Raw genomic sequence first — 24,282 nt, forward strand, 5'->3', positions numbered from 1 at the left:
TTAATAGTTGCGTATTTCATGCTTCATTTTTAATCACAATATTTTGTTTAATTAAAATATGCAAAATGTAGCATATGTTTTGCTATATTTTTTTTCCTTAAAGCTCCAGGCTGGAGATGTACCTCAGTGGTAGAATATTTGCCTAGCATGTGTGAGACCCTGGGTTATATCCCTGGCACACACAAACACAGAAAATTCTTCCAATATAGATGACAGTCTAGCATTTCTAAAAATAAAATGTTAAGAGTGAGTTTTTGCTCCATTATATAATTTATTTTTGGTCTTTTTGAGACAGGGTCTCCCTGTAGCCCCAGCTGGCCTGGAAATTGCTATGTAGACCAGGCTGGCCTCGAACTCACAGAGATGTACCTGCCTCTGCCTCCCAAGTGCTGGGATTTAAAGGCATGTGCCACCACACCCAGCTCATTATATAATTTTTCATTGAAATTCCCTCCCCTTCAAAAAAAGAAATGATACTATAAACATAATTTTTGTACTTAATAGCAAGATTCTGTTAGGCTTCAGGTTTCCCTCAATAATTGTTTCTTTTTTTATACATGTTGTCATAAATTTAATGAAGTAAATAATTTGTGGCTGTTGTAAGCAAATTACCTACAAGTAAATATTTTTCAGATCATTGTTTCTTAAACTGAAATACTGAGCATTTTTCAATGTGAAATCCCTAGGCTGCTTCTTTGCAGATATTTTATATTTATTTGGAAATTTAAGGGACCCAGAATAGCCGAGACAATCTTGGCAGAACAGAGTTAGAAGACTTACATGTCCCAATTCTGTAACTTAATATAGTGCTACAGTAATGAACACAGTGAAGTGATAGGGATTGTGAGACCTAAGCAAACTCTCACAATTGGTTTTAGCAAGAGTGCCAAGACCATTCAATAGGGGAAGAATTTCAACAAATGTTACTAGAACAACTGCATAGCCACATGCAAAGCATGAAGTTACACCCTTGCTTCATAACCATATACAAAAGTAAAAGATAGAACTTTAAAACTTAAGGAAGAAAACACAGCAGTAAAACTTCATGAACTTGAATTTGGTGATGGTTTCCCAAATAATGAGAACAAAAGCACAAAAAAAAGAAGTTGCATGTCACTAAAAGAATTGAAATTTCTGGTGCTTTATAGGACTGCATCAAAAGAATTGGGGAAAAAAAAACAAAGCAGGATGGGAGAAATATTTGCATAAGAGAATTGTATCTAGAATATACAAAGAACTCTTACAGATCAGTAAATTGTTAGTAGATATTAAAATGGGTAAAGGATCTGGATAGACATTTCTCCAACTTTGGTCATTGGGGAAGTACAAATGAAAACCACAGTGAAATACCACGTCACACATATGAAGATGGCGGCAGTGAAAGACAATAAGCATTGCTGAGGATGTGGAGAAATTGGAACTCTCACACATTGTTCGTGAGAACAGAAAATGGTGCCGGCACCTGGGAAGGTAGTTCGTCAAAAGGATCTGCAGAGAGTCACCAAGTGACCCAACAATTCTAGGTGTAAACCCAAGGTAAAACATATCCACACAAAAACTTCTACATAAATGTTCACAGCAGCATTATTCATAATAGCCCCAAAGTGGAGACCCAAATGAATGGATATCTAACAGTAGTATATCCCAGCAATGGTATGATAGCAATGAAAAGGGATGAAGTACTTCTTCAACACAGATGGACTTTAAAAACACTCTGGGTGCAAGAAACCAGTCACAAACTACTACATCTCATATGATTCCATTTATATGGAAAATTTTCCAGAACAGGAAAATCTATATAGAAATAGAAAATGGATTACAAGTTGCCTGGAGCTGGGGTGGATGATGACTGATGGGTGCAAGCTTCTCTCTGGGGTGATAAAAAATTTTCTAAAGTTACTTGTGATTATGGTTGCATAAATCTGAACATATAGTGTCATTTAATTATACACTTTAAATAGGTAATAACTGTGCATGCAAACTTTAGCTCAATAAAACTATTACCAAACAGATTTCTAACATCAACAGTTATTAGAAGAGTCTTTGTGCATGTTTCACAATGTTCTTGATTTTTTTCACTGAACTATATGCCTAGGTTATTGCCATTTTCTCTGGCAATCAATGTGGTAAGAAAGTTGATTCAGTTTTCCAAATAAGGATCTGTGTTCAGTCATCCCATCCAAAATGGATTTGTTCATGTGTTAAAAACTAAGAATGAGGCCAGGTGTGGTGGCACACGCCTGTACTCCCAGCACTTGGGAGGCAGAGGCAGGTGGATCTCTGTAAGTTCAAGGTCAGCCTGGTCTACAAAGTGAGTTCCAGGACAGCTGGGGCTACAGAGAGACCCTCTCTCAAAAAGACCAAAAAAAAAAAAAAAAAAAACCCCACAAAAAAACAAACAAAAAAACCTAAGAATGTCACTGTGTGCACACATGCACACACAAAACACCTGTGGAGCTACAAAATACTTGTAGATTTGAAGCTTTTGAGAACTTGTCCATTCACAAAGAAGAATGTAATGTCCAAGGTCATTTCAGTGTGAGTCCATCTACTCACCTTGGCCAGCCTGGTCTATATAGTGGGTTTCCAGCTAGCTGGGGCTACAGGGAGACCCTGTCTCAAAAAAAAAAAAAGTATGTTCAATTTGCTGAAACACTGTAGCCATACATAAGGAAGTTGTGATGAGTTCTGGTCATTTGGGCTTCCTGTATATAAGGGAAACCTCAGTACACACACATACAGCCTGCTCCATGCATTTATCTGGTGACCACAGATGGTCAGACTGCTTAATGGGTTGCTGAATGGAGCTGTGGCTAAAAGGAGCTCTGGAGTCTCCCTAATTTCTGTGGTGCTGTGGCTAAAAGCCCAAACTCCTTCAAGGCAAAAGCTCCTCCAAGAGGGGGAGGCCTCCATTGGTTGATGGGTTGGTTGGTTGGTTGCTGTTTACAGACTTAGGAGACTAAGACTCTTATGGGACTTGCTGCAGGCTCCCCTCTGTCTCATTCATGCTTGCCTTCCATTCACCCTTCTGTTTGCCTACCTCTCCTCAATCCTTTCACCAGAATTTAATGAAAGTGTTACATGTAAGCCTTCAGCATTCAAGTGACACTTTCCAAAATGCTATGTTCCTGTTTTGAATGTGGTAAATGCAAAAAGGAATTTTTAAATTATCAGAACTGTTTTGTGTTCCCCTGGGTTGGCACCTTTCACAGTGTCCCTGGGACAAAAAGAGAAAAAGAGAGCACCAAATTACCCTTGCTACTTAGTTTTTTGTTTTGTTTTGTTTTTTTGGTTTTTTTGGGGGGGGGGTTGGTCTTTTTTGAAACAGGTTTTTATAAGTTGGTTTCAGGGATATTTTCTTTGTTCTGATTTTCTTTGGCCCTGAGTTGAGGAAAAAGTTCATTTTTATTTTTCTTTCATTGAAATTGGAAACTGTATCTTAAAAAAAAGAAAAAAACCAAAACTATGAAATATTCTCTACCCAGATCTGCATTTAAAAATGCTTAGAAGATACAGCCTACCACCATGGGCCCTCCCCACAGTGGTAGGGCTGAGCTGAGACAGGCATCAGGCACACTTGCTGGCGCACTCGAGCAGCTCCATCCGGATGGCAATGCGAACATGCCAGCCCAGAGGGGTCAGTCGGATGAAGCGAGAAATGATGGGAGGTCGCAGCAAGTTCTGAACTGTAGAGCTCCGGTCTGAGTTTCCATAGAAGACCTAAGCAGAGGAAGCAATCTGGTTATCACAGTAGAAGAAGGAAAAGGAAAAACCACTCCTGCCTGGAGCTAGCCTCGGCTTTAAAAAATATTTATCTGGTGCGTGCATGTGTGTGTGTGTGTGTGTGTGTGTGTGTGTGTGTGTATACGTGTACACACTTGTGTGCCATGGAGCATGTGTGGAGATCAAAGGACAACTTTCAGGAATCAGTTGGTTTTCTCCCACTATATGGATTCCAGGAAATGAACTCAGGTCACCATGTTTTGCAGCAAGCCCCTTTACTTGCTCAGCCATCTTGCCAGCCCTAGCCTCAGTTTTCTTTCTTTCTTTTTTTTTTTTTAATCTTTTTGAGACAGGGTCTCCCTGCAGCCCCAGCTAGCCTGGAACTCACTATGTAGACCAGGCTGACCTAGATCATACAGTGATCCACCTGCCTCTAACTCCTGAGTTCTGGGATTAAAGGTGTGTGCCACCACACCCAGCTAATTTTTAAAAAATTAGAATCTTAGAAAGTCGTTACTCTAGTTTGCTTTCTATTGCTGTGATGAAACACTGACTAAAACCAACTTGGGGAGGAAAGGACTTACAGTACAGTCTTTCATGGAGGGAAGCAAGGACAGGAGCTGAAGCAGAGACCATAGAGGAGCACTGCTTACTGGTTTGCTCCTCTGGCCTGTGATCAGCCTGCTTTCTTATACAACCTAGGACCACCTGCCCAGGAGTGGCACTACCCACAGTGGGCTTGGCCCTCCCACATCACTGAACAACTAAGAAAATGTCTCACACACATGGCCACAGGCTAATTCAATAGAGACAGTTCCTCAATTATGGTTCCCTCTTCCCAAAGTGTCATATCTGGTGTCAAGTTGACACCCAGAACCAACCATGACAGCAGTTTAACTACAGAAAATTTGCAGACAATCCCTAAAATCTGACCATGGATGATTACCAGCACCTACATGCTCTGAGTATCTCAGTATATGGGGACAGTTGGAAGTGCACTATTCCAAGTGGTAGCCAGTAGCCGCATGTGGAATTTATATTGAAATTTATATGAAGTAGATGAAAATTCAGTTTTTCACAGTTTTTGTGGTGCCAGGTCCTTGTGCATGCCAAGCAAGCACTCTACCACTGAACCACATCCCAAGCCCACATTAGCTGCATGTGACCAGTAGTCACCATGTTGGACAGTGAAGATATGAATATTTCTATCATCACAGATAGTCCAACTGGATGATGCTACTAGAAAATGCCTCCTGGCTCCACTAGTTTTCTATTTTTATCCTTTGCACTTTAACAAAAGGTTGAACAGGTCCATATCCCACAGGAAAAGTGTGCACATGTTTCAAACTTATCCCAAATGGGCTCAAGTTGGGAGCCAACGCTTAAATGTGTATTTCTACTTTGATAGAAGAGACAAGTACCTTTAAGACTTAGAAAAATATTTTTACAGAAAAAACGTAGGTAGAAAATTCTGGAAAGGGAAGGTGATGTCAGCATAAAGAGATGAAAGGTTTACTTAGTGTTTTTTAAGAACCGTAAGATGTGACGAATGCTTGACAGTATTTCTGAAGAAATCATTCTTTGCACTTTCCAGGGTCACAGTGTTCTGCTCTGTGACACAAGAGCATTTCATTTCTTTCTGTGACTTTCTGAAAATACCTAACTGTTGCACTTAGCCTTAATCCATCCATAAAACAGGACAGGCCTTGTTTGCCATGCTCTTTCCTTTCTTCCCAGGAACAAGGCCCAAACTGCCCTCTTCTTTAAGCTATTTTGTCCTTGAGCCTATTCAGGTCAGAAGGAGGGGACGAGAAGTTGATAGAAACTGAATCTGCCAGATTGTGCAAATGGAGTGGAGTGTTTCTGAGTATCAGCAAGGCTTTCACAAAGCACAAGACTTGGAAAAGTTTCTGACATCTTTTGGAGAAGCCAACTACTAAGATTAAAAAAATGAAATTAGGTACTTTAGATGGTGCTCAATTGGTAGAGGGCTTTTCTAGCATGTACAAAGCCCTGGGATCCAATCCCTACCACCACATACACCAAGAAGGTTTGTACATACCTATAATCCTAACACTCAGGAGATGGGTGAGGCAGAAGGATCAGAAGTTCAAGGTCATCCACAGCCTCATAGCAAGTTGGAGACCAGCCTGTGATACATGAGACCTTGTCTCAAAAGAGCAAGCAAGGGGGCCAGAGAGATGGATCAGCATTTAAGAGCACTGGCTGTTCTTAGAGAGGACTAAGGTTTGGTACCCAGCACCCACATGGAAATTAACAATATCTGTAACTGTAGTTCCAAGAGATCCAAAACCCTTTTCTGGCCACTACAGGCATTGCATGCACATGGTGCACTTACATACATGTAGGCAAAACACTCATACACATAAAATAAAAATAAAACAAATATCAAGGTGGTTTTCCCTGTTGAGTCCATACTTCTTGAAACCTCAACCCACGAGTGTTTTGCTGTAAAATTGTCATCAAAGACTACAAAGCCTTCTGATTATTAGCCACACATGTCTACTTAACCCAATTAAATGGCAGCAATAGTCTGAGAAGGGGCTGGAGAGATGGCTCAGCAATTAAGAGCACTTGCTGTTCTTGTAAAGGACCCAGGCTAGGTTCCCAGCACCCACATAATGGTTCATAACCACTTGTAACATCAGTTCCAGGGAATACAACACCCTCTTCTGGCCTTTGTAGGTATTCTCATACATGTACACATATCCACACACACAGACACACACTCATTCACATAATTAAAAATAAATCTTAAAAAAATACTCTGTGGAGAGCTGAACTTGTTAACAAATGCCTATAATCCCAGTATTGAGAAGAGTTGAGGCAGGAAGATCAGTAGTTCGAGACCAGCCTAGGCTGCAGCTTTGAGAGGGAGGGAGGGAAGGAAGGAAAGAAGGAGAGAGATGATGATGATGATAGATAGATAGATAGATAGATAGATAGATAGATAGATAGATAGATAGATAGATAGATAGATAGAGATGATAGATAGACAGATAGATGATAGATAGATAGATAGATAGATAGATAGATAGATAGAGGCCTGAAGAATTCCTTGCTGTTATGCAAAAGAAGGGTTAACATTTCCAAATAGCTAGTAAGTTTTTGGTTCATTTTTATTCATTGCAAAGATATCCAGGAGCTTAATGTGTTTAGTTCATGGTGAAGACTTTGATCACATTCCTCAAAGATTAAATGTGTGTATGCGTGTGTGTCTGTGTAGGGGTATGTGCCCGTGGGTACAGATGCCCTTGGAAGCCAGAGGCATCTGGTTCTCTGGAGCTGGAGTTATAGGCAGTTATGAGCCACCCATCATGGGTGCTAGAAACCAAACTCATTTCTTTCTAAGAACAGTATGCACTCTTAACTGCTGAGCCATCTCTCCAGACCAGAATGGCTAAGTTGCCAGGTTGCCAGAAAATTTACAACAGCTGGTCTCAGTCAATAGTAAGAAGTCATAGCTATAAAGATGAGTGATTTCCCACATCAGTAACAGATAAGCCAGTCCCGTGAATCTACACATTCAATGATCCAATGAGTTTGGGACAGTCCGAATAGCCAGGGTTGTGTCTTCTAATAACTATAAGCTGACAGAACTAGACAATAATCTCTTTTGCCTAAAAGTTAAGCATTCTTTTAATAACTGCTGGTCACCCAGGCAGTATCTGGGAAAGGGCAGATCATACTGTGGAGAAGCAGCACAGATGATCCAACATGCACAGGGTTCAAGATAGGAACACAGGGATGAGTGAGTCCAAGGGGGTGTGAGCTGAAGGTGCTTTGGGGTGAGCCCCACTTACCCGATTGTTTCCAGTCTGGTCCTTATAGTAAATCCAGTTTAGGCGTTCATTGGTCCTGTACTGCACACTGTACTTGGTCATCCACTCATCTGTGTCACAGCGACCTTGGGTGAGGATCCCTGAAATCACCTTAATCTCCTTCAAATCTATCTGTAGCCACTGGCTACTGTCCTGGTACTTGGAGAGCCAGGCACACCTGCCGGGAACAGGTCGAATCATCAGTAGCCATCACCTATGAATGTCTGCAAAAGGCCAGCAGGCACTGATTTTTGAGGGCCTATCAGCACCCAAAGGTGTCATCCCAACTCTGGGCCTTTAGACTGTTGTAGCCCAAGTCTCAGGTCTTTTCCTTAGGAAAGATTTCCCTGGCACTTTCAACTGATGAGATCTTCTTCCCTCACCTCCTCGACGGCATTCGTCCCACTCCAGATAGCCAAGTGTTCAGGGATGTGCTTGTAATCTGGCTCCACCTCTTCTTCACTGTGAATCTCTGACACTAAGGAACTCACCCATCCTGCCACCACTGTATCCACAATCCTTGACACAAGGCACTTAGGATTTGTTGACCAAGTGCTTTCTTCTGTACCATCAGTTTACGAGACAGACCGAATTTTTCAAAGTACACTTTAAAAAAAAATGTCTCTACCAGGGCTGCCTGCCCTACTTACCCAAAGCCTTGACTGTTGAGCCGGGCCTTGTTTGCTGTCCATGAGGAATACCAGCCCACATACTGCTCTGGGTTGGAGCAGGTGATCTGATCTGGTGTGACCTCTCCTGACTCAAAACCCAGGGGCTTGTGATATGGGCATTCTGGGGAAGAAAAACAATGCACATTCAAACACCCCCAATCTCTAGGCATCACAGTGGCACGTGCATGCTTGGGAATCCTGCTTCTCTCAGCACAGCTGAGAAAGTATTGAGATCTCACCTCCAAATTCAAACAAAGGACCAAGGCCCTATGTCAGTACTCCAGGGGAACTGACTTAGAACAAAGCAGAGCCATCTCATTTGCACTTTGGAGGTGGAGGAAGGTTCTGCTTCTCAGCAGAGAGCCAAGCCTGCAGCTATTAACTGCTCATGCAGGATGACTGAAGTAAGGGATTGCCATAGAGACAGTCGCTCAACATTCATAAAAGTGGAGGGAAGTGGTTCTATGGCAACGTCGTGGGGTGGGGAATGCGCATGAGAAATGCACTGCCTTCCTCCATCAACTTAGAGGCCTGAAAGCCAAGAGTGCACAGCAAAATAGCATATTGAAATGCCAGGCATCTGTCTTTAGTTTGCTCATTACCACAGGTTAAGCAACGCTGTGTAAGAACATCAGGGTCTCAAATTGTTCTTGGGCAGCAGATAATGCCAATTATAGGAGGAAAATAATGGTGAACAGTAAGAAAGGCAATTATATATTGAGATTGACTTCCTACTTGAAAAACACTGTCGTTTTCTCACTGTCAGAAGAAGAAAAAATGGGCAAAATGTGCCCAAGTGACTGTTGAATACGCAACAACTGAAAAGGAGTGGGTTTTTTTTTTCCAAATGGGGATAGCTAAAGTGGTCCTTATATGATAATTGCCTGCTGATCCCTTCCTTTGCATTTATGTTCTCACATTAAAAACAGCATTGGGAGGGATCTGGGTGTATGCCTTTAATCCGAGCACTTGGGAGGCAGAGGCAGGTTTGATCAAGGCCAGCCTGATCTACATAGCCATTGCCTCCAGGTAAGCTGGGGCCACAGGGAGACCCTGACTCAAAAAGACCAAAAACAGAAAAACAAAATAAAACAAAACAAACAAACAAAAAAACATTGGGTTACCTGGCCCAAGACTGTCAGTTGCCAACCTATCATCTATTTTCCCTTTTGTTTTAACTAAAAAAAAATTGATTGAGGGCAGCTAAAAACAAAAAGCCTTTTTCCAGAGTTCTTTCTGTTAGCAGTGACTACATGATACTGTTTCTTACCAGTGAGATATAAGAGGGTGTCTGTAAAGGTTTTCTAGTCAAGTTTACTTTGCCTTGTCTTTATTCCTGTTGCCAAGAACAGAGGAAGGTCTGATGGCTAGCGCAACTGTAGTCAGGTTGGACTACAGAGGTAAGACTGTGAGACCTGCACTATCCTCACCCTGCTATCCTCAGGCAACTCTCTACGCCCTAGTCATTTTTTTTTTAAATCGGTAGTCAGTGCAAAAATAATTCAATAAGCCACATATAGATGGTCTCTTACTTGTAACCAAATACAGTTCCTAACTGAATTTCTATAGAAAACAAAGGATAACCTTAGAGGCATACATTTACCTAGCTTTCTGATTATGAATGATAAATTCCAAATAAGGCAAATCAAATTATTTTCTTCATCATGTGTAACAAACTCAAGAGGTCTATTTATTGTGGCATCATCACCAGTCACATTAACTTACAATGTTAAGTCTTCATAGAGGATGAGTTTTCAAAAGTCAGTAAAACAGGCTGGGGGCTATAGCTCACTGGTAGTGCATTTTCCCAGCATGCACAAGTCTCTATTCCCAGTAGCATGCACACACACACACACACACACACACACACACACACACACACACACACACACACACACACACACATTTTCAGAAATGGCCCTGTCCTGCCCCACTCTTCCCTGAGAACCTGTAAGGAGGATGAAGCAGAATGGTTTCGGTTCCTTTCTATCCCAACACATCAAAGCAATAGGCTTTCACCTAGATCTGCCCCTCAGTGAGGCCAGGGATGAGGGGACAGCATTTGTAGTTCATCAAGTATTCAAGACCTTGGAGTCTATTAAAATCATGTCCATTTGAGGGAGAGAGAAGAGCAGTACTTTTATGAGTCACTCAGTCATGCCTGGTATAGCCGCCTCATTGGGAGAGCTTATTAAGAATGCAGTGTCTAGGATTCCACTCCCTGAGTGGTGCATTTTTAACAAGCACACTTTCAAAGTGCACTTTAAAAGCTTTGTCTTGACAGGGAAGGCTTTTGTGGGCTAGTGGATTAAGAAGGCCCATGGTCCCTGTGCTTGTAGACTCCCCTTCTAGCCTGGAAGACAAGCCCGAACTCTTAGAAGGGACAAGGCCTCAATGACAGAAAGTAGAGTTCCAATGAGCCCTTAGCTATCACTTAATTTGTTTTTAGTTTGGTTTAGTTTTTTGGAAACAAAATCTCATGTAGCCCAGGCTGGCCTCAAACTCACAGTGAACACCTGCTTTGTCGAGGCTGGCCTTCATCTTCCTGCCTCCACCTTTCAAATGCTGAGATTATAAGTGTGTGCCCCCAGCCTAGCCTCCTCAATTTCTTTATAATCTATAAATATTTTTTCTTTTTTTTTTTTGCAATGGAGGCAAAAGTGCCAAGTACTTTACCAACTGAGCTATATCTCCAGCCCTAATCTGTACAGTTCTAATTGGATATTGCTATGGCCAGTCTACTTTGAACATTTGATGACTAAACTATTTCCCCCTTTCCCTTCAGGGTCAGTAGCTATAAAAGAGGAGGCAGAAGGGGATGAAAAACTTGTTACCCCTTCTTCATTCTGATCAGTTTGTGAAGGTTTGCTCTTTCCATTTTTTCCCATCACAACTGTCTTGCCATATTTTCCACAATGGGCCCGTGTAATGGTTAGAAGAGGGCTAGACACCTACAGTGGTATCGTCCTCAGAGACCTGGGAGGGCTTGTCTACCTATTGAGATTTTTCTGCTCACTTTGTGATCTAAAGATGTGTTTGGGAGGTCTGGGGAGGTAGCTCAGTTGATCATGATCTTACCTAGCTTGCTCAAAGTCCTGGGTTCCATCCCCAGCACCTCATATACTGGGCATGGTTGCTCACACCTGTATGAGAGGTGGAGGTAGGAGAATGAAGAATTGGCTACATAGTGAGTTTGAGGCCAGCCTGGAATACATGAGACCCCCATCTCCAAAAATAATAATGATGATTAATAAGAAGGGAGGAGGAGGAGGAGGAGGAGGAGGGGGAGTTGAAGTTGGAGGAGGAGGAGGAGGAATAATTAAGACACATTTGTCCAGGCCAAGGCTTCTGCCCTCACTTACTCTCTAGGGAAGATAACACTACTCCCTGGCTCTGAGCCTTAGCTTGTTACCCTGTGATTATTTTCCAAATGAATAATTCCTCCTGGGTGACCCAAAGAAGCTTAGTTCCCTTTATATCCAAACTGGCCCTCCATCTTTCCACCCCCTGTCTGTAGGTTCAGGTCTCAAGCATTGACACCTTCAAGCCTCAAAGCAAAGATTGCAGACCAGGAGAGCAAGGCTAGGCTGCACCCTGTAGTCACTTGCGGAGCCGCAGATGATTATAATGAACAGTCAAAAGGCAACAAGGCCTGCTTAGAGCCAGTAAGCTTAGTGTTTACATCCCCCGAGCTGGTTGCCTCACCATTTAATGGGCACCATAGCAGTACTACATTCAGACACTTGCAAAAAGATTAAGTGAAGTCATATTTAGAAACTGTAGAGTTTAGGAGCTGGAGAAATGGCTCAGTGTTTAAGAGCACTGGCTGCTCTTGCAGAGGACCCAGCTTTGGTTCCCAGTCCACACTGGATAGCTAACAACTGACTGTAACACCAGTTCCAGGGGATCTGACACCCTGTTCTGGCCTCCAAGAGCATTGCATGCATGGGTGCCCTTATACACATGCAGGCAAAACACTCATACACATAAAATAAAATAAAATAAATAAAATAAAATAATAAAATAAAAAAATAAAATAAATAAAAAACTATACAGTTTGAAGAGTACAGTAAGTACCTGGCCAAAGAGTATCAGGTTAGAATACTGATGTTATGGGGTGAACTCATGAGGCTACATCAGTCCTTGAATTTGGTATTTTTTCTGTACAATTACCATGGAGGAAATCTAACAGCTCTGTGCCCATCTTAGACTTTCCTCCCATCATCCCTCCCACTCTGATGGCACCATCTCTCAGGCTTATGGAGTTGGATGATTTAGCTCTGTATGGTCCCAGATGAGGAGGTGCCAGCCACAGGTAAGGTAGTAAGGACAGGATGGAAGCCTGAGCTCAATGGAGTTCCTCTGAGGAATGGGACAAGGAGTGAGTTAGAGCTCTGGGTACCCTCAAGTCACCATCTGGGGGCTCTCAGGAAGCATGGCCTGGAGAAAGAGGGGTCACTACGAGTAGCCATCTACCTTCTGTGGGGCCCGAACCTCTCCCCCAAACAGTCCTCGCAAGCTTCCAAGAGCAGAGAAAGGATCCTTGAAAGGGCTGTCCTTAGGCATTTCTCATGGTCTGTGCACCATGAAATAAATTGCACTCCACTTTATATGATTACAGTATTTCCTGACTGTTCTCTTCCTCTCTCTGCCTTCCTGGCTAAGCTCCCTCAAGTTGGCCAAAAGGGAGCTTTTTCTAGAGGCTGCTTACTCTCTCTCCCTGGCCAACTCTGCTCCTTCAGATGTTCCACACATGCCTGGGCCTCCCTGGCACCCTGTATGCCGAGCACATAGCATGCCTTGTGATTGTCCATTGGCTCCTCTGGTCTGTCATGCTGAGTTTTTAAGCCTCTGAGCCCAACAGACTGCCTGCACATGCCAGACACTCAACAGATGATGGATGGATGGATGGATGGATGGATGGATGGATGGATGGATGGATGGATGGATGGGTGAACATACTGTCAATTCACTGTGGGTGAGCCCTGGAGATAAGCAGAGAGAATGGTAGAAGCAGCAAGCACAGAACTTGGTGGGGGGAGGTGAAAGTTGACTGAAGCCCCTAGAACTCCCCTCTGGCCTGATCACAAAGCAACTGTAAATGGATTTGAAGTTAGAAAGCAGCACAAATACTGTTACCAAAGGTATTAAGGAGGCCCTTGTCAGACCCACAAAGAACATGACCTTCCCAGGTTCTGCTCAATGGAACTTTGTGATAGCAGCAATCACACTGGTGTGTGTGTGTGTGTGTGTGTGTGTGTGTGTGTGTGTGCGCGCCTGTGTGTCTGTGTGTTTTCCTCTCTCTTCCTCTCTTTCTTTGTGTGTCTTATTCTTTTCAATTGCCAACACAAAAGAAAAAAATCGAGACCTGGTGGGGCACTCCTATAATCCCAGCACTCCCAAAATTGAGGCAGGAGGGTAGGGTGTTCAGTGTGGCAAGATAAAAGCTAACCTGGGCTACATGAGACCCTGTCTCAAAAAAAAATCTTGGGAAAGTTCTTGACAAGAAGTCTCAGAGAACTGTAAATATTACTATGCATATATAAGATGAATAGATTAGACTATAATAGAATATAAAATAAGTAATATTTATAAAATATTGTACATGTGAAGACAATATAGGATTAAAAGTCTGAATTGAAAGTGAAGCACTAAGGAACTATTGAATTACCTTCTTTCTTTTTTTCTTTTATTTGTGTTGTTCGTTTTTGAAGATCTGGGGATTGAACCTGGTACTTCATGCATCTAAGGCAAATGATGCTCTCTGCATTTGAATGGAAGCACTCAATACCAAGATCGAGACAGATGAGGTGGTCTTGACATTAAACGAGGAACCAACCGAAATAGTGACCGACAAGGGACATCTAGAAGCTTATGGCTAGACTTGTTGCCTTAATTTCTTCATTTACAGAAGAGCCAGTTAATGTAATGAATCAACCATTTCACACTGATGTATTTTTTTCCTGACTGTTAGAAAAAAAACAAAACAAACACCATAGAGAGAATGCTTAAGCTAAGATATATTTTCATTATAGAATCTCAATTTCATGACAACTGTGTAAGAGAAGCAGCTTTGGGAAACAATGTAGTTTTTGTTTCCCCAACTATATAGGCCCTTTTCAGGCTTTTAGTTGATTGACTCCATGAAGCCAATCCCCATAAACAATCTCTGTCCAGTTTCTTTTCTTTTTCTGTGTTTTTAATTTATTAATTTTAAATTTACATTTATTTATTTAGGGAGGAGTATGCCACAGCACATATAGAGATCAGTACATATGTGGAGGTCGGAGAACAACTTAAGGGAGTTAACCTGTCCTTCCACCATGTGGGTCCCAGGGACCGAACTTATGTTGTCAGGCTTGGTGGCACGTGCCTTTAGCTGCTGAGCCTTCCTGCCAGCCCTATTTACTTATTTTTTGAGCCCAGGCTGGCTTCAAACTCCCTCTATAATTGGCCTTCAACTTCTGATCCTCCTGTTTCTACCTCCCTAGTGCTGGGCTCACAGGCATACATGACCATGCCAGATTATGTGGTGCCAGGAATGGAACCCAGGGCTTCATGTGTGCTAGGCATACATGCTACAAACTGAGTCATAGCCTCAGCCCTTTTTCCAATTTCTTAAACTCCTCCAAAGCAGAATTCCCATAGATCCTATGTTTCTAGTGGAAATGTTACAGTTAAACAAATTTTAGGGTTAAAATGAATGTTAGAGTTAAAACAGCGAGGTCAGGAACACTGAGGAACATAAGTAAGAGTGTTTGCAGCTGGGCATGAAATAGTCAAGCTGTCTATATAAGAGAAAGGACAGAGCTCCGGGAAAAACAACAAAGCTGGTCTCAGTAGACTCCACCTGGCTCCCACGAAGCCCTTTTCCCTAGTAAACTCCTCAACGTTAGGGGTAGTTATACCTTCAAACACGTTCCTGCACCCAGTGCATCTAATTTTAACAGACTGACTTGTGGATAAACACAGGTTCTAATAAAGCCTCCATCTCTATTCCAGGAAAGGAACCACACCAGACTGCTGCAAGGGCAGGCAAAGGAGGAAAAATGATAGACTGAGACTTGTAAATCCGTATAATAGAGGCAGCCCTTTGCCATTGCTAGTAGATTCTGGAAGGTAGGGTTCACTTTTTGCTTTTGCTTTCTCACCTGCTAAAATCTTTTATGTGTTAAAATAAACCTTGACCACTTGCTCACTTTACCTGTGCCCCAGTGGGAGTTCTTACCCATTAACAGCACAAGATTGAGACTCCTACTGTGGGTGGGATTGGAGAGTGTCTCCCTATCCACTAAAATGGCAATTCTTGGGTTGGAGAAATGGCTCAGTCACCATAAATCCAGTTCCAGAGGATCCCGACCCCCTCTTCTGGCCTCCACTGGCATTGTACGGCACAGGTGCAGCTACATACATTCAGGCAAAACACTCATAAACAAAATTAGAAATAAATAAAATATTTAATATGGTGAATCTCTCCATGGTGAAGCCAAGGCCTTTGTTCCTGTCTTCCTATCAGTACCAGGCACACAGTAGGCTCATGATGAAAGTTATTGAACAGATTTGTACATGCATTATTAAAGAGGGTCCTTCAAGATTTGGCAGATCACACCAACATTTAATGGTTTCATGAGCCCATGCCACAGAGAATAATGGGATATCTCTGAGGAAAAGCCTTCCTTCTTTCCTATTCCTCTGCCCTCACAGGTCCCTGAAGAACAAGCTGAGTTTCAAAAATGACTTCCTATATCCCTTTAGCAAATAGGACACTGGAGCCAGTGGAAACCATTGTACCTTAGTTCCCTACCCCTCGACTTACTATTTTAATGCAAATTTAGTAAAATAACGAATCTCACATATCACCAACAAACCTGTTTTTGTGGAGCTGCTATTAGGCAATTCGGGCTAGAAAATGAGGTAGAAGGGCATTGTCAACCAGCAGAGGGATGACAGGGTCAGCTTCATGCAAAATTGGCCCTGGGCCATGGAAAAGATTAAGCTTTGCAAATATTTGCTGGGACAGCACGAGCCTCTGAAAGTCTGCTCTAATTTCTCAGTGTGAGCTCTTAGGAGACAGTAAAACAAAGGAACTGACCTTTACTAAAGGCTGCAACTGGTCAAGTCCAGCACAATGGCGCCTTATCCTATTTATTCCTTCTAACAGCCCTTAGAACAGGGTCAGCACACTGTAGCCCTTGGGTCAAATCTGAGTCACCATCTGTTTGTTGTGTATTTGTGACAGTGTCTCACTGTGTAGCCCAGACTGGCCTTGAACTCATGATCCTCTTGCCTCAGTTTCCCAAAAGCTGGGATCACAGGCATGTGCTACTATACCTGGATTTAACAGCTGCGTTATTATAAAATGTTATTGGACTGAGGGACATCTCGGGACACTAACTGTGCATAACAGGCCTTAACACAAATGACAGAATATATGAACTCCTGGGGGGGGCTATGGGAAGGTACCAAAGGGGAAGGGGATATAAATACGATTTTATGTATGAAATACACAAAAATTCAATAAAATGTATTAAAAATTGTTATTGGAACATAGCCATTCTTGTGTAGTTTACATATTTGTCTGTGGCTACTTCCAAACTATAATGGCAAAATTAAATATTAGCCAGGACCAGGCCATTTTGTAAAGTACCTCCATTTGGGTTGAACTTTGACAATTAACAAAACCACAGTGACTTGGTTTCCAGAACTAAAGTAACTTGTTTTTCTAGATCCTTGCCCTCTCCACTCTCATAGCTGATTCAGAGACAGCCGGACTGTAAGCACATGCTATGGACTCCACGTCAATCACATGGCATAGAACCTCTCCTCTTCCTCTGAAACCTATCAAAAGGGACCCACATTCTGCATGGGCATGAACTTTCTTGTAACCCCTGCCATGCTGCTGTCTGCCCGTCTATGGTACTAGCAACTTCTAATAAATCTCTTACCCAAAAGAGCAGTCTGTCTCAATGTCCTCCAAGAGCCCCAAACCCAAAACCTTTCATTATGTACTTGTGGAAGAGAACCATGTGGTCCATAAAGTCACAAACATTTACTCCGTGGTGCTCTGCAGACACAGCCTACTGGGTTCTGTCAGAAAGGCCTTCTTATTCATTAGGATAAGGCCACATTAGCAGTGGAATAAATTGCCCAGGAAGTTGAGTATGGTGGCACATGCCTTTAATCCCAGCACTTAGGAGGCAGAGGCAGGCCAGTTGGTCTATATAGGGAGTTCCAGGCCAATCTGGGCTATATAGTGAGACCCTGTAAATAAATAAATAGCCCAGGAATTTTTTGGAGACTTACAAAGTGGAGATGTGTTGTTCACTTGGGCGACTTCTTCCTTGGATGGGTAGGGGTTTCTGTTCCAGTTAAACATCCAGGGACCAGGCTGAAGGAGAATGACCAGGAAGGGAAAACCAGAAAGTTGAGGGCCAGCACTACAGCACCTCCTTTTGGAAAGTGGCCTGCCTACCAATGACTGCCACTGCTCATGCAAGGGAAAGTACATGGTTGCCTGGTGAGTACTGAGTACCTGGACACAATGCTGTCCCCTCCACTGTAGCAGGAGGCCTCCAAAGATGGCACAGACCCAGAGGCCTGGGATTCAGCGAGAATTCACTTCACTTCTTGGTCCGCAAAGAGCCCGCCAAAAGGAGCCCACACCTCAGTACCCAGCTGGCGAGCCCAGTGACGGCTGACAGACTGTGTGGAGTGGACCAATCAGAAAACAATGCGCTGACTAAAGGGACTTGGGGGCGGAGAAAAGGGAAATATAAGGCCTGCCCCCCTCCTGCATTAACAGAGCCTACAGCACCTCGCCTAGTGCTTGCTTCTACCTGACTCCCGGGGTCTGTGTGTCGTGACTCTGCACCTCTTGCCCCCCATAATCGGCAGGGGACCCGATCCAGGTTAGGGTATTCACAGCTGGCCTAAGGAGAACCCACAACACTCCACTATGCAGAAAAAGACCCAGGATCAGTCCAAGGCTTCCAAAGTGACATAGCCAAGATTTCTTTCCAGCCTCGATGGCTGGATTCTGTTCAAAATCTAATGCTGCCTTCCAGTGATTTATTTTCAGGTTGCATTGATTAGGTCCCATCTGACCATCCTAGGTGGGTCAGCATGGGAAGGAGCCCGGCAACTGATTCTGAACAATGTAAGTGTGGTGTGTTGAAGCAGTGGCCACTGTGAGATTCTAAGTGTACAGGAATGTAGAAAGAACACAGAGCAGAGGGCTGGGGAGTCAGAAGGAGGAATGTAGGGCTTTTCCAAGGACAGGAGCCGTTCACCTGGAATGCAGTCTAAGGAGGAAGCTCCAGTGGACCACAGGGCATTGGCTCCTCCTTGGCAATCACACTTGCATGTTTTCTGGTACCAGGGGTCCTCGCCCTCATCCTGTAGACAGCCAGAGAGGCAGAGGTCAGAAAAGTCATAGTTGAAGGCAACTGGCTAGTGCACCATGGGGAGCTTATTTGCAAAGGTCAGGTTCAGTCCTTAGAGCCTGTAGCTGCTAGCTCTGAACACACAAGGGCTACTCATCTTTGATTCAATTTTACATTTGCTTGAGGTGTTTTTGTTTTGTTAGTTTGTTTTTTAAGACAGGGTCTCATGTAGCTGAGGATTACCCTTAATTCCTGATCCTCCTGCCTCCACTTCCAAGGGCTGGGATTATAAATATGTGGCACCATGCCATTTATGCAGTGCTGGGGATTGAACCCAGGGCTTTGCGCATGCTACGAAAGCACTGTACCAACCAAGCTACATCCCCAGTTCTACACTATTTTTAAAATGTTTTATATTTTTATTTTTATATCGATGAGTGCTTTCCCTGCATGTATGTAACTGTACCATGTTCCTTGCCCACAGAGGCTGGAAGAGGGCATCGTATCCTCTGGAACTGTAGTTGTAGATGGTTGTTAGCCTCCATGTGGTTGGTGGGAACTGAATCCAGGTCCTCTGCAAGAGCAATCAATGCTCTTAACTGCCAAGCCATCTCTCCAGCCTCCTATATTACTTTCTTTAAATGTGTATGTGTTTGTGTATGTGTATATACACTTGTATATGGGGGTGCCCATGTGCTTGTTTGAGAATGCGGAGGCCAGTGGACAGCCTCAGTTGTCATTCTCAGGAATGCTGTTCACCTCCCTTGAGACAGGCTCTCTTATTGGCCTGGAATTCACCCATTAGGCTAGACTGGCTGGCCAGCAAGCCATAGGGATCCTCCTGTCTTCATCTCCCCACCACTGGAATTATAAGCTCTGACCACCATGCCCCCAGCATTTTTAATTTATGAGTTCAGGGATTTGAACTCAGGTCCTTGTGCTTGCAATGCATGTATTTTTATCAACTGAGGCATCACCCCATCTTTTTGTGTTTGTTTCGTTTGAGGGTCTCATGTAGCCCAGGCTGACCTCCAACTAACTACGTAGCCAAGGGTGGCCTTGAACCTCCTGATCTTTCCCAAATGCTGGGATTAAAGGCATGTGCCACAATACCATGCTCATATCTGCCACTATAGGCAGTCGAATAATTATCTCATTGTCCAACCCAAGTCCCAGTGAAGGTTGAACTCTTCACATTCCCTACAGGGTCCTATCTAGTGATCCAATCTTAGAAGATATTGGAGTCAAAATTGTGCCATCTGATTAAAGACCTGGCTTACTTTTATTCTCACTGAGGCACCAATCTAAAGCCAGCTGTGGTGGCACATGACTGTAATCTCAGCACTTGGAAAATAGAGGCAAGAGGATCAAGAGTTGAGTTCAAGTTTATCCTCAGCTACATACTGAGTTTCAGGCTAACTTGGGCTATGTGAGAATCTGCCTTAAATAAAAAAGCAACAACAACAACAAAAAATAGACACCGATTTAACTAGATATGGTGACACATAGCAAAATCCTGTCTAAAGAACAAACAAATGGGCTAGAGAGATGGCTCAATGGTTAAGAGCACTGGCTGCTCTTGCAGAGGACCCAGGTTCAGTTCTCAGCACATATGGCTGCTAACAACCATCCATAACTCCAGTTCCAGGGGCTCCCATGCTCTCTTTTGGCCTCTGCAGGCATTGTACAAATGTGGCACACTTACATACGTGAAGGTAAAACACTCATACACATAACATTAAAATAAAATTTAAAAATAAATAAATAAAAATAAAATGTAGAGACCAATACACTTATGACCTAATAAGCAACATTCCAACAACTCCTCCTGCTCCCCCTGCTCCTAGCTACATACTGAGTTTCAGGCTAACTTGGGCTATGTGAGAATCTGCCTTAAATAAAAAAGCAACAACAACAACAAAAAATAGACACCGATTTAACTAGATATGGTGACACATAGCAAAATCCTGTCTAAAGAACAAACAAATGGGCTAGAGAGATGGCTCAATGGTTAAGAGCACTGGCTGCTCTTGCAGAGGACCCAGGTTCAGTTCTCAGTGCCCACATAACAGCTAACAACCCTCCTTAACTCCAATTCCAGGGGAACTGACTCTCTCTTCTGACCTCCACTCGAATTGCATGACATGGGTACACTTACATACATGTAGGCAATATACTCATACACCTAAAATAAAAATAATAAATAAAATATTTTAAGAAAGAAAGAAAAAAAAGAAATCCCACCAGTCTTACTGGGGGGTGTGGCTTGGTGGTAGATCACTTGCTTAGCAGAGGCAAAAGTACTCAATTTTTTGTTTGTTTGTTTTGATTGTTTGCTTGATTTCAGATGAGGTCTTACTTATCCCAGCCTGGTCTTGAACTCTCTAGTAGTCAAAAAATGACCTTGAAATGACCCTCCTGCCTTTATTTCCAGAGTGCTGGGATCATGGCTTATGCACTGCCACATCCAGTTACGTGGTACCTAGCTATGCGCGCTAGGAAAACCCTCTGACAACTGAGCTTCATCCATAACTCTTTCCTTCTTTGTTTTGTTTTCTTGAGTCAGGGTATCACTTTGTAGCCCAGGCTTGCCTAGCATTCCCTATGTAGCCTAGGACAGCCTTGAATGCTTTAGCTTCCTGAGTGTGGGATTATAGGCCAGCTTAAATTTTTATTTATTTATTTAAGACAGGGTCTTACTATGCGGCTCTGACTAGCTTGAATTCACTATGGAGACTAGGATGGCCTCAAACTCAAAGAGAACCACCAGTTTCTGATTCCTAACTGATGGAATTAAAGGCATGCACCATCACGCTCAACTAACTTTTTTTAATAATACATTTGAAAAGGGATTGGGAAGGTGGCTCAGCAGATAAGAACACTTGCTGTGGAAGTATGAGGACCCAAGTTCGAATCTGCAGCATGCTCATAAAAAGCTGGGTGTGGCTGCACGTGCTGTAGCCTCAGCTTAAGTGGGCAGAAGCAGGTGGATCCAGGAAGCTCATTGGCTAGTCAGCCAGCCTGGCAGAAAAGGCAAGCTTCCAGTTTAGGCAATAATGTGGAGAGCAATACAGGAAGACACCCAAAGTCTTCCTCCAGCCTCTGCATGCACATGACTAGCATACACACTGAAATATTCATGTATAACACACACACACACACACACACACACACACACACTCCCCACAAAATCAAATTCATTTGGAAATATCCTTTCAGGTTGCAGGTGTAGGTAGCTCACTGGTGGTAAATCACATGCTTAGCATGTACTCGCCCCACCTCAGCAACCACCACCCACCCACCAAGTGGTAGACTTATACATTAATTTTGACTAAAAAAAACTTTAAAAGCAATATTCATGGAAATTCCAACCTTCTAGTAACATACCTCTGTAGACGATAGTCCCAGTGTGGCTGAACAAAAGAACAAGAAGAAAATGAAATAAGAAAAGAAAGAAATTCAACAAAATCATTAATGGCAAGGAAAAGCATAACGAAAATGGTGACAGCAAAGTTAACAAAACTTCTGGAAGAGTCAAGCTGCATATACGACATCCAACGAACCAGGAGAAACTGCCACAGATGCTGACAAGTAAGGGAAGAAAAGAGATGACAACTATTTTTGCTCATTATAGAATTATGGAAAATATATTAATTTAGCAAAGTGGGGGGATATACCTGTCTTTTACATTTTTCTTTCTTTCTTTCTTTCTTTCTTTCTTTCTTTTTTCTTTATTTCTTTATTTCTTTATTTCTTTATTTCTCTCTCTCTCTCTCTCTCTTACCATATGAGGAGATTAGAGAACATCTTTCGAGAATTGTTTCTCTTCTTCCACCATGTGCTTCTGGGGATTGAACTCAGGTTGTCAGACTTAGTGGTAAGTGCCATTATCCACTGAGCCATCTTTTAAAACTTTTATCTATATTTATTTTATGTATATGAGGGTTTGTCTGCATATATATATATCGCATGTGTGCAATGCCCATGAGGCCAGAAATATGTGTCAGATCCCCTGGAACTGGAACCATGGACAGTTGTTAGCTGCCTTGTGGGTGCTGGGAACCAAACCTGAATCCTCTGGAAGAACAAAAAGTGCTCTTAAACTGGTGAGCCATCCCTGCAGACCCCCACTGAGCCATCTTGCCGCAGCCCCAATACACCTTTATTTCTTACTACCAAAGTCAATGCGGTTAACATTTTAGTGTACATCTTTCCCGTCTTACTTTGTTTTGTTTAGTGGAACCCAGAGCCTGGTGTATACTAAGTCCCTACTCTACCACTAAGTTACACCCCCAGCTCCCAAGTCATGCTTCCTCTTCCTCCTTCTCCTCCTCCTCTACTTTGTCTTTTTCTTTTCCATTGAGACAGGGTCTCCCTGTAGCCCCAGCTGGCCTAGAATTCACTATGTAGATCAGGCTGGCCCCAGTCTCACAGAGATCTGCCTGTCTTTGTCTCCAAGGTGCTGGGATTAAAGGAGCTTGCCACCACCCCTGGCTCTTTGTCTTTTTTTGAGACAGGGTCCCAAGTATCCTGTATCAGGGCTTGCATCCAATTTGCATTTTGCTGAAAATGACCTTGAAATCCTGATCTTCTGCCTCCACCTTCCCATTGCTGGTTATAGAGGGTATGTACCACGCTTGCTTTCTGTGCTACTGGGAAGTTAGCCCAGGGCTTTGTGCATGCTAGGCAAGCACTCTTGTCAACTGAGCTACGTCCTCAGCCCTTTAGTCACTTTCTTTTTCTTCTCTTTTTTTTTTCTTTTTTTGAGACAGGGTCTCTCTGTAGCCCCATCTGGCCTGGAACTTACTATGTAGACCAGGCTGGCCTTGAAGTCATTGATGTCCTCCTGCCTCTTCCCCTTGAGTGCTGGGATTAAATGCGTGTGCCACCACACCCGGCCTCAGTCACTTTTCCATGTGCAGTTAAAAAAAATCCACTAAAAAGCTCACTCTACAAACAATGTATTCTACTTTCCTTTTCCACTTGACAGTGTGAGCTTTTTCCTTTACTTAGTAACTCTTCCTCCTCCTCCATCACCTCCTTCTCCTCTTCCTCTTCCTTCTCCTTCCCTTCCTCCCCTCCTTCCTCTGTCTGCCTAAATGTGCTACCCAGGAGTTGATTTCCAGTTCTCTCATTCAGGTTATGAGAAGCCACATGTGGTGGCACATGGCTATAATCCCAGAAGTTGAGATGTAGAACCAGGAGGATCAGGAGTTTAATGGCATCCTTGGCTTGAGGCCAGCCCAGGATACATGAGAGCTTGTCTCAGAAAAATAAAAATGTTTGAGTTCATTCTGTACTACCTAGCAAAACCCTGTCTCAAAAACAAACAAAACAACAACAAAAAGCAAACAAAATGGTTATTTAGGATTTGGATATTGTTTGGAAATTCTTTTTGAACTTTGCAATAAACAAGAGATATCGAACCCCAACCAAAATATAAATACCTTTAAACCACAATCAAAATATAAATACCAACCAGGCATGGTGGTGCACGTCCTTTAATTCTAACAGTTGGGAGGCAGAGGCAGGGAGATCTCTGCAAGATTGAGGCCAGCCTGGTCTTCATAGAGAGTTTCAGGTCAGTCAGGGCTACATAGTAAGACCCTGTCTCTCATATATATATATATGTGTGTGTGTGTGTGTGTGTGTGTGTGTGTGTGT

The 24,282-nt window shown here is 43.0% G+C and overlaps 1 protein-coding gene across 1 annotated transcript in view; it reads right to left on the minus strand.

Annotated features, from left to right (window-relative positions):
- Window positions 1–3,550: 3,550 nt before the first annotated feature.
- The window catches only part of Rs1 (retinoschisin 1), a 33,767-nt gene continuing 13,035 nt past the window's right edge, over window positions 3,551–24,282 (minus strand). The window contains exons 2-6 of the mRNA XM_008835687.1: window positions 22,006–22,031; window positions 18,526–18,631; window positions 8,216–8,357; window positions 7,548–7,743; window positions 3,551–3,720 (exon numbers count right to left, since the gene is read on the minus strand). Of these exons, the coding sequence (XP_008833909.1) occupies window positions 3,568–3,720; window positions 7,548–7,743; window positions 8,216–8,357; window positions 18,526–18,631; window positions 22,006–22,031 (623 nt within the window). The 3' untranslated portion in view covers window positions 3,551–3,567. The remainder of the gene's footprint in view (window positions 3,721–7,547; window positions 7,744–8,215; window positions 8,358–18,525; window positions 18,632–22,005; window positions 22,032–24,282) is intronic.

The sequence above is a fragment of the Nannospalax galili genome, unplaced genomic scaffold (assembly GCF_000622305.1).
Source record: "Nannospalax galili isolate Female #2095 unplaced genomic scaffold, S.galili_v1.0 scaffold217, whole genome shotgun sequence".
NCBI lineage: Eukaryota > Metazoa > Chordata > Mammalia > Rodentia > Spalacidae > Nannospalax > Nannospalax galili.